This window comes from Wasmannia auropunctata, unplaced genomic scaffold (assembly GCF_000956235.1).
Source record: "Wasmannia auropunctata unplaced genomic scaffold, wasmannia.A_1.0 LD336025.1, whole genome shotgun sequence".
Lineage (NCBI taxonomy): Eukaryota > Metazoa > Arthropoda > Insecta > Hymenoptera > Formicidae > Wasmannia > Wasmannia auropunctata.
This window is the reverse complement of record NW_012026865.1, coordinates 442,979-453,278: the sequence shown is the minus strand read 5'-3', so window position 1 is coordinate 453,278 and position 10,300 is coordinate 442,979. Positions and strand designations below refer to the sequence as shown.

Below are 10,300 nucleotides of genomic sequence, written 5' to 3'. Positions count from 1 at the left end.
TCAAAATATCACATAAGATCATGATCTTATGTAATGAGATGTAAATCGAAAAACAGGTCTTCAGTTTGTTTAAATTATTGCGTAAAATAATGTAAATCATAAATTTTGATATTCATTACGTTTAAATTAACATGTAATGTTAATCTGGGAAAATTTGATTCAGATTCGATTCGATTTCGAATTAAGTTATAAAAAATTCAATTCGATTCGAGTCAATCATGCAAATGTTTGATTCGCATACCTTTAGAAAACATAAATATCTTTATTATTGAATCCTACAATCTATATGTACAGAATTTTTCGTGATTTCCTTGTCATTTTGAAGACGCTATATTCAATGAGATCGCAGAGGGAGGAATGGCATTTTTTCATACATACATTTCTTTACTTTAAAATGCGATAAATACATATTATATTACTATTTTATTTAAATCAGTGTAATATTTTTTAAAAAATTTATTTAAAAAATGATGTAATTTTTCCAATGGCTTTCCCAATGATACAGATCCCTTTATAATATTTTTGTAATTAATACTGTTTTCGAATGTACTAATTAAAATAAGACATCCTGTATAAAGCGTTTTTAAGTACAAAGTTTCATATATTCAACGTAAATGACAAAAGGTGATCGTCTATTTGTGAAATCTGGTGCTCATGGTCGCGTAATCAGAATTCAATAACACATTCGGTGATGTAACAACAGGCATCGTAAACACGGTTGTTTGCGCATGCTCTATTAATGAATCTCCTTCTCATTTTCTCTTCAACCTCTCCCAATTTTTTTTCGTATTCGTATTACTCGGGCTGAAACAATTTGCAATTGAATAATGAGAAATTATAAATATGGATGTGAGAATTATATTTTTATCTCAATCAGATAAATGATTTACTAATTTAATATCTTTTAACATACTATAATTGTTATAATTAATTCTAAAAGATAATAAATTAATAAAAAATGCGTATTTTATTTTTAAATTAAAATATCTTTTTTATATTTTTTTATTTATATTCTTAATAAATGGTTATGTGAAAATTGATACAGAATGTCATAATAATTATATTGTATAACTTTCAGTTTAGGAATACGTTTCAAAACCGACGAGTAATCGGCGTGCAATTTACAGAACTAGAAAATATACACGGAAAGAACGATTTTGCTGGAAGGTCTAAAAATTTTGATAAATATAGATCTGAAAATAATTCTTGTTGAATTATCAAAATAATTTTGTTGGCAAGTCAAAAATGATTTGCAAATAATGAAGCATTTTTAACTCTCCAACAAATTATTTTGATTGTATAACAAAAATTATCTTCAGATCTGAATCCAGCAGAATCGTTCTTTCCGTGCATTTAAATTCATGTTGTAGAAACATTTAGTAGACACTAAAATTCAGCTTTGAATAAGATTCTTTTCATTTATAGTGTTATAATAATTATAATTCTTTTATAATAAAGAAAGCCGTAGCTTTTTTAGATAACTTCCGGGATACACATGAACACGATCTCTTCGCATAGCTTAAGCATTACGCTATCACACATGCGTTTACTGACAAAAGGTTTCTCTTTTATTTCTAGGTAAGTAAAGAAGAGCTCGCGAAATTAGTGCAGAGTTTCGAAGAGCAGGACATTCTGACGTCGTCGGGGGTTACCTTAGCCGGCAATAGGTACATCTACTTGTCTGGCACGGACCGTGTGATAAGGGCAAAACTTGGCAAAGTCGGCGTCCACTGCATGAAGACGACGCAAGCCGTAGTTGTCTCCCTGTACGAGGACCCTATACAGCCACAGCAAGCCGCATCTGTCGTCGAAAAACTTGGCGAATACCTCGTGTCCTGCGGCTATTAGGTCAGTATGTGACGGCTGCAGCCTTCAGTTCGCTCAGCTTGAAGTAATCATCGAAGAGTTTAGCGCTTCGATATGAAAACTCAAGGCGGGTACAGAAAGTGAAATCCCTTATCAGTTTAGAAAATTCTTTGCTATGGGTCTTGAGATATATTTCTTTTTCGCATATTTTACGGAGAAATTTAATTTTTAAGTAGGCTGCGAAGGAGTAAACTACGCTAACACCTTCTTTAAATTTGTCCCCAGAGGCTTTTTGCATTCACTCACGAACAAAAATTTCCGGCTGTGCTCTCTTTATGGTATACGATAAAATTTAATTAATTCTGAAAACGCGTAATACGATTATTGCGAGTAAAATTGCAAATTAAGAAGTACTAAATAATTTGGACAGTTAAAAAAATATCACGAATACCGAAATCAAGTACATTATTGAATTAGTGATCGGCGAAATTAATTTTTTGTAAACACTTTGATCGTCATTTAATTAATAATAAAATAATATTCAAAATTTATTAAAGAATAACAGTATTGAAATTTGACTTTAAAAAAATTTTATATTGAAAGAGATTAATTTTTTTCATTAAACTAAAAATACTAGAAAAGAAGGGATAGATTTAAAATAAAAATTTGTTGGTAACAAGTGTTTTTCTTCGTAAAATAAATTAGACAAGATTGTGATGTCGATATCAAACTGTATAAACATATCTTAGGTACTTTAATTGCTGATAACCAATTGCCATTCATATTTGCCAAATGGAGAACAATGATTAACAATCTCAGCTTGTATATGTAGTTTGCAAATGAGTGATGAAACTTTTTTGAAATTTCTAAAATAATTTTTAAACATATTCAAGTCTCGAATTATTTTAAATATTATTCGAAACTGGAAATTTTTGAAAAAATCTCAAGAATTTAACAGTTTTAAATCTCTACATATTGTAATTTTCCATCGAAAGTTTTTGAATACCTGCAAACGTTTAAAATGATTAAAAATAAATGAGAAATGTGCGTTCATGTATAAAATAGAGAACAAATTGAAATAATAGATAATGAAAACGTTATATATATATATATATATTTTTTTTTTTTTCAAAATATTCAAATCTTTCAATACTTTAAATTAAACATATTAAAGAGAGTTTCTAACTCTTTATTTATTAGTTGTGAAATATTAAAAGATTATTCCAGAGATATTTCTATGCGTTCAAAATAATTCAATGTGTCTTAGGTCCATCACTACCTGCGTGACGTATCGGATTAACGCGACGTTTATTCATGATTCCCCTCGCTTCGATTTAACTAGCTTCCCTCCCACGTCGCTACGGGCTTATCATTATCGGTTTGTCACTCAATACTCGTCCCGCGGACATTCGCACACGCCCCTATTGTGCCGATGTGCGTTTTCGCGCGCGCCTGTCAAACTGCTTCTGCAATTGGAAAAATGTCCTTCCCTACAGTCGGGTCGGTGTTTCGAGTATTCACGTGTGTTTACGTTCCTGTAATTCGCGTAAATTGCAATCGACAGCAGCCCAGAAAAATGCAAACACAGAGGTTTGCGAACAGGTGCGGGAAGAGATTGAATGATAAATTCCCACTCTCGAGATTAAATACATCAAAGCTTTTGTCGATTTTGAAAATTTTAGTATAAAAATAACAGAATTTGGATTCCAGTGAAATCAGTAAATTAAATTTGGCGTAGCAATATTTTTCAGTATCAAATATTATTGTCAGTGTATTAAAAAATTTTATTTAGTCAATATAACTTCTTTAATAATTTGTTAAACTTTCTCAGAGTATTGATAAGTATATTGACTAAGAATTTAATGAAATTCTTATTTTTCAATATTTTTTATATTTATATTTATATTTTTCAATAATGATATATCATAAGACAATTATATGTATATAATATAAAGATATCTGTTACTTATCTGGAAAATTGATATTCTCAAAGAATTTTTACTAGAATTCTTATCTAGAATTCGTTTTCTTTTGAAAACTTTAGTTTTATTTTGAGAAATATCACAGCGCCATATTTTAGTACTAACGTGCTGTATACATTTTATTAGAAAATTTTAGAGTTTTAAATAAATTGTTTGTCTTAAAAAAAATGTTTCTTTAAGATTTAATGGCACTGTTTTATGTTCACGATAGGTTATAGGATACTTTATCTTGTTTTATACTTTTTTAAAAATAAAAAGGTGAAAATTTTATGAGTATGAAATATTTATTTTATCTATAATATCTTATATCTTTGTTTTCATTTCAATAAATTTAAATAAATTTTTACTTAATCTAATACTTGAAATAAATTGCTCTTATTTTTCTCGTAATCACCAAGAAAAAAAGAAGTAAAAAGACCATATAATAATAACTTTTATTTTAGATTTGCACCTAAATGTGATGCTTAATGTTGTCTGGAAATTTGAATAAAAACATTAATCTCTTAAAGAATTACAGAATTCTCAAGAAATTTTTTCCGAAAATTTGAACAGACATCTTGCTCTATAACGTTTTATACATTAGGTACATCATATTTGTCATAATCAAATTATGAAATTTGAGTTTTAACGAGTTTCCATAGAGCAGAAAAATATACAGGCGCAAAACCGATTTTATCCGATTATTTCTTGTGATGAGATTTAACATGTGAATCGCGTAGTCGCGCAAGCGACCGCTTTGTTAACACAGATATTGTTGCTACTCACGCCGGTACTCTTGTATCGCGAACTTGGATACAAACTTATGTGCATATATATGTATACGCTTGCGTGCAGTGATCGCTTGTGTATCGCGAGCGAGTGTATCACACACGTTTCGATAATTGAAGTACGATATGGAGCATTTATACGCGACGAAGAAAACAGTAACATTTGCGAACGGAATAGCGGCACAATGGAGCGTAATCGGTTTAATCAGTCACGAATTAATATCGCGACATTGTATAATAGTTCTGGAAGTCGTTTGTGTTCGGTGTTACAATTTTCTTGTAATGAAAATTAAAAATTAAAAAAGCTTTCGAGTTTCAATGTTCAAACATTTTACTAATGTAATTTTTGAAAAATTTAAGATTTTATTACTCAAGTTAGTTTACACAGGGTAATTCAAGCATCTTAAGTATTCTTGCTATTCTAAGTAATGGAAAATAATTGAAGCTACAAGGTTTTTGAAAAGTACGTAATACAGTAGCAATAGTTTTGTGCGTGAAGGCATGAATAATTTCAAAAAATAATTTGATTTTTTAAAATGGAATTTCATAATTTTTTGCTTACTGGAATAATGTTTAATTTAGATATTCTTCTAGACATACTGTATATATTGATAAGATTATAAAAATATTAAAAAGATTCACGAGACATAAAATATCTCGAGATATATAAATTTTTAAATTATCTTACAATAGCTTTAATTCTTATTATTTAGAAATAGACAAAGGTGTTTAAAGTTAGATAGATCACTCTGTTAAATAATAAAAAATCATTAATATGCTCATACAAGGCGTTTCAAAATTACGAGATGTCTTTTGAATAACAGATTTTTTGGCCAATCTTAGGCCGTTTTTTTTAGCAAAAATAAAATATTACTTGTTTTTTTAATAAAAAAAAAAAAAGAAATTTCTTTTGAACTAATATTTGAAAACTATTTGATTTTGCAAGAGAAATAGAAGAGATACCAAAACTATCTAATTAATTTTGCTGCTAAATTAATTTTAAATGTGTTTTTATTAAGTTATAAAGATGTATTGCGCAAAAGTTTAGAAAGTTGCAATAAATAACACAATGTCCCTCAATATTTTAATTAAAAATGAATCTAAATTGGTAAAAAAATCTATTTATAAAAGGATATTCGATGGCATATTTTAAAACAGTATTGAAAATGTTTTCTTTAATGAAAATTAAAGTTTTATGATTTACAAGGAGAAATCGTCAGATGTAATTTTCTGATTATTAGTTGATTGTACGTCGCGCATTTAAGAGATATAATTTCGATATTTAAGTTTGACGATGTTGAAGAATTATTTCTTGTATATAATTATATATTACATAAAAAACAATGTGAATGGTTCTAGAGCTTATGGATTATATAAATTCTATTTATCGAATTATAAATATTAAATTCATAATAAAAATTTGTGATTTTCATACAGAAATATAGATACATTTATCTTTAAAAAAATTATATTACACATTTAAGAATAAATTTTTCCCGGTCCAAGTTAATCTAATTTTAGTTCAAATCAGTGCGCTAAGTTAATAAATGATAATAAATTCATTAATATTAAATTAAATTGATTTAATTTTGATTTTATTGTTAATATATAACTACACTACTTCTATTGATTTTTATCAATAATGCTAATTGTAGGCACATAATTAGCTACAGTTGATTTTCACCATCATTCTCAACGTTTGAAATATTTTCGAAAATCATTGCTATAGCATGTCATCGAAGTTATTGGAATTTTCTCGATCAAGGAAATCAGGAATGAACGATTTCAATGGATTTGATAAAGGTTCGATGTTCGGTTTTCAGGCGACGCAATGCAACGCAACGCGACACGATACGCGGAGTCCGAGTGACTCACGGACGGATAATTCTCGGCGAGCGTTTTAGCTTGATATCAGCTTACGTCGATGACTAATCATCGTCACACTTGCGTTTCTAGGTGGCATCACAGTGATGATAAACATTCATTTTTCTAAGAACGATTGAGAGACAGGACGTCTCTTCGCACATTTTCATAAATAATTGCTTATTTTCTCGTGTTCAAATCCGCGCATATTTGTTTTTCGACGATACAAATTGAAAACGAGTGTGCAAAATACGAGTAACTTAATTTTCTATATTCAGTATAAAAAAAGATATGTGAATGAATTTATAATATAATGTACGGTGCATGTACAGAAAAAAAGACTTGATTTTGGGCAACACAGTTTACAAATATCATTAGTCTCGCTAAAGAGAAAAAATATTAATTGAAAATACAAATTTCGTTCGTTGAAAATAATTTTGTGCTGAGTCTCTGTTAGTAAGTTATTATTATATTTTAGTTATAACAAATTGTTTTGCTTTGACAGCATATTTGCTTTAACAGCAAATTAAATTTGCTTTAGGAGCAAATTCATATTCCATAAACAACGTTATTCAATAATAAATTGCAGTGCATTTTCAATGCACTACATATTGCTCGCTAATATCAAATAATTGATTATGGCAGTGAAATTTTCATATAAAGAGGATGTAAGGCGGTTTTGCTGCAGCACCATACAATTTTTTTCTGCGGATAAAATTTCTAATGATTACATAGAGAAGTAAAAGAAAAATAGAAATTTATTATATTAAATTTATTATATTAACATTAACGAAACATTTATTATATTAATATATTTTCATAAAGTTACATATTTAATTTTATTCATGATCGCGACCATCTTTGTTTTTTATCAATTTTATTACATTTTAATAATTATTTTAATATGCCCAACATGAATAATAAACAAAAAGTATATTTTTTGGAATTCAACAAAAAAGAATATTCTATGTTATTACTTTTATACTGACTAAGGTACTAATTCTGAATCATTTTATTACGTTACAATTTTGACAACTGATATTGAAATTGTGAGCAAAGTAATTTTAATACGTATTATCACGCTATAACGTACATATAGAAAATCCACTATTAAAAATAATTTTGTAAAAAATATATACATATTTGTTTTTTAAAAAAGGTAATTGCATGTTGCAAATTGCATAATTTTTTGAAAAGCAATTGTATTTTCTTTACACAAATTGATTTATTTCATTATTCTGTGCATAAAAGTAGTGATGTACAATTATTAAAAAATTAACTCTTTAAGAACTGGAATTTTTTAACAAAATAACTACTCTATAGGCCAAGTTTCATGCAAATCGAGCAAACAGTTTACAAAATAAAAGGGAGTGCCCAAACAGGCACGTCAGTCCACAAAGGGTTAGTTTACGAGACATTTCATATTTGAGGTCAAACTATACCAAACTAAAGTATAAAATACTTTGTAAACTTTTGATAATTTTACTTTAATATTTTTATATGCAGAATAATTAGAAAAAACATATGTAAAGTCATAATTCTATTTTTAAAAAATCTTGAAATTTCAAAAAATATGACCTTGAAAAAATTTTTACTTATCATATTTTTATTCTTTTCAAATAAATAATGTTTTCCTTTGATATTTTTTTTCGTATTACTCAAAACAAGTGAGATATTCTATGTTCAAGTTAGGTAACTCACCCTGTATATGTACCTCTCAAAAATGTGTAGAAAACAATTATCTTTGTAACTTAAGAAAAAAAGCTAATGAAGGTGCGAAAAGGAGTGCGCAACTTAATTTTAAGGGGGTATTCTAGTGTGAACGTCCGTTTTTAAGGTGATTTTTGAGAATTAATTTTATAAAAACAGTTAAATCTATAGATGTAATGTTTTGTTTTTACATTTATACATATTTTGACGTAACATCTCAAATTTTTTAATGCTTTTTATTGAAAATTACACACTGCACAAATGGACGCGCAGGTCATGTTTTGAAATTCCTCTCCTATCGGGCGTAGTGATTGCGGCCATCCTTGTCATCTCAAATAAACGAATTTTTTTTATTTTATTCTTTACAAATGTGGTTCACAATCATTCGACCCTCAAGTAAATCATTTGAAGAACAATTGACAAAATGGCGATGCTTGAAAAAAAAATAGTTCGATTTTTGATAAAAAATATTTAATTTTCACGGTCCGGAAAAATAGTAATTTTTAAGAGATCAAAAAGTTGGAGGATCAAACGATAGTCTAATATGTACACTATATGTATGCAAAAGCGCAAGTCGATCGGCCCAGTAGTTTGTGAGAAAAATACACGCCCGATTTGAAAAATGTTAATTCGAGAAAAACGCGTTTAAAGTTTCTCATGCGTTTACAAGGTGGATAATGAGTAATTTCAGTAACTTAGTTAATCAATTATACCAGGGCCGTAAAGGATATCTTTCTCAGTTATATATAGCACCATTTGGCTACGTAAAGAAGTACTACCTAACAGGCAAAAAATCCGTCTACCGCATGGGAATCACGGGCGATGAGCCGCATGGACGCGGGCGGGGGCTACGTCCTTTAAACGTCTACTGCTCGGTCAATTTGACGAATTTCATTTTAATATTTTAGACACATTTTCAAGACCCTAAACTATAAGAATATGCAAAAAAAAAATAAATCAGTTTTTTTTGATCGGTCACACTAGAATACCCCCTTAAGAGGATGCTGAAAGGTCGGCCAAATTTGTACGAAGTATATAGTACGAAGTATAGTCGATAAAGCAGACTCTTCAGTGTCAGTGGTATCTCTAAATGAACTTCTTACAATATTTTTTGGTTTCACTCAAATGCGTGGAGTGTCTTTATCTAACTTATTGAAGTGCCATCTCTTGAAAAATCCAGCACTTACTGCCAGACACAATTTTTGCTGTCTTTTCCTTAGCTAAGCGTGCGAATTATCGTAAATTGCAGTTGGAACGATAAACCTTTTTCTAAGCTTTCAATCGTAGCTCAAAAGGTCTTGTATTATTTGTTCCTGTAATCCGAAGGGGATGAGCTACTTATTTTGTACTTATGAGCTACAGAACTTTTGTACCAATGAAATGTTTATGTCAGGTGAAAGGTTATGATAGTTGTACGACAAGAAAAAAAGGTAATTTTTTCATATTTTGTCGTTTTTACTACAAAAAAATAGCTCGCCCCATTATATTTTATGTCTATTTCAATCCTGTAAAAGCGATTTTAATTCCGTTCAGTATTTTCGAAGTTATCGTTCCAACTGCAATTGTCGGTAATTCCCGACCTTTCAGCATCCTCTTAAATTAAGACAGAATATTATATCACTGAAACTTTATTCATTACATTTTCGAGGGTCCTATTTACTTTTATTATTTTCTTTCTCTTAATAACTGATATTTTAGTCATTTTCCAATTTACTTTTCACCTTCCCAAAATTGTGACGTGATAGAACATTTTTGAAACCAAAACTTGATGCTGCGCATCAATAAAATTAGAAGGAATAATTGACAATTCCTTTTTTTGTTTCTTAAATTAAACCATGACATTGATTTTGTTTTATTAATTACAATTTTTTTTTTAAATCAAACAGCACAAAGTTTCTCTTTTACCGCGTATTATAGCTTCACTATCGCACGCAGCAATTTGCGGAGACGAGTACATAGGCTGAAAGTAACGTCTCACAGCCGACTAACCTGCAACTTAATCTTGCTTTCTGTTACAGTAACCTCTGGGACCCAACACACAAATATCTAATATTAATAATAAACGATACGATCGATTATTTTAATGAACAGCGAATGGAACATGCGCCATGCCGCACGAGTTGCCCCGAAATTGCCGCACGCCCTGCCGCGCGACGCCCACGATGAAAAAAA

At 29.3% G+C, this 10,300-nt stretch overlaps 1 protein-coding gene across 1 annotated transcript in view; it reads left to right on the top strand.

The window, feature by feature from the left end:
* Positions 1-10,300, top strand: part of LOC105452915 (profilin) — a 29,964-nt gene extending 19,664 nt beyond the window's left edge. The window contains exons 2-3 of the mRNA XM_011694469.1: positions 1,579-1,848; positions 10,147-10,300. Of these exons, the coding sequence (XP_011692771.1) occupies positions 1,579-1,848 (270 nt within the window). The 3' untranslated portion in view covers positions 10,147-10,300. The remainder of the gene's footprint in view (positions 1-1,578; positions 1,849-10,146) is intronic.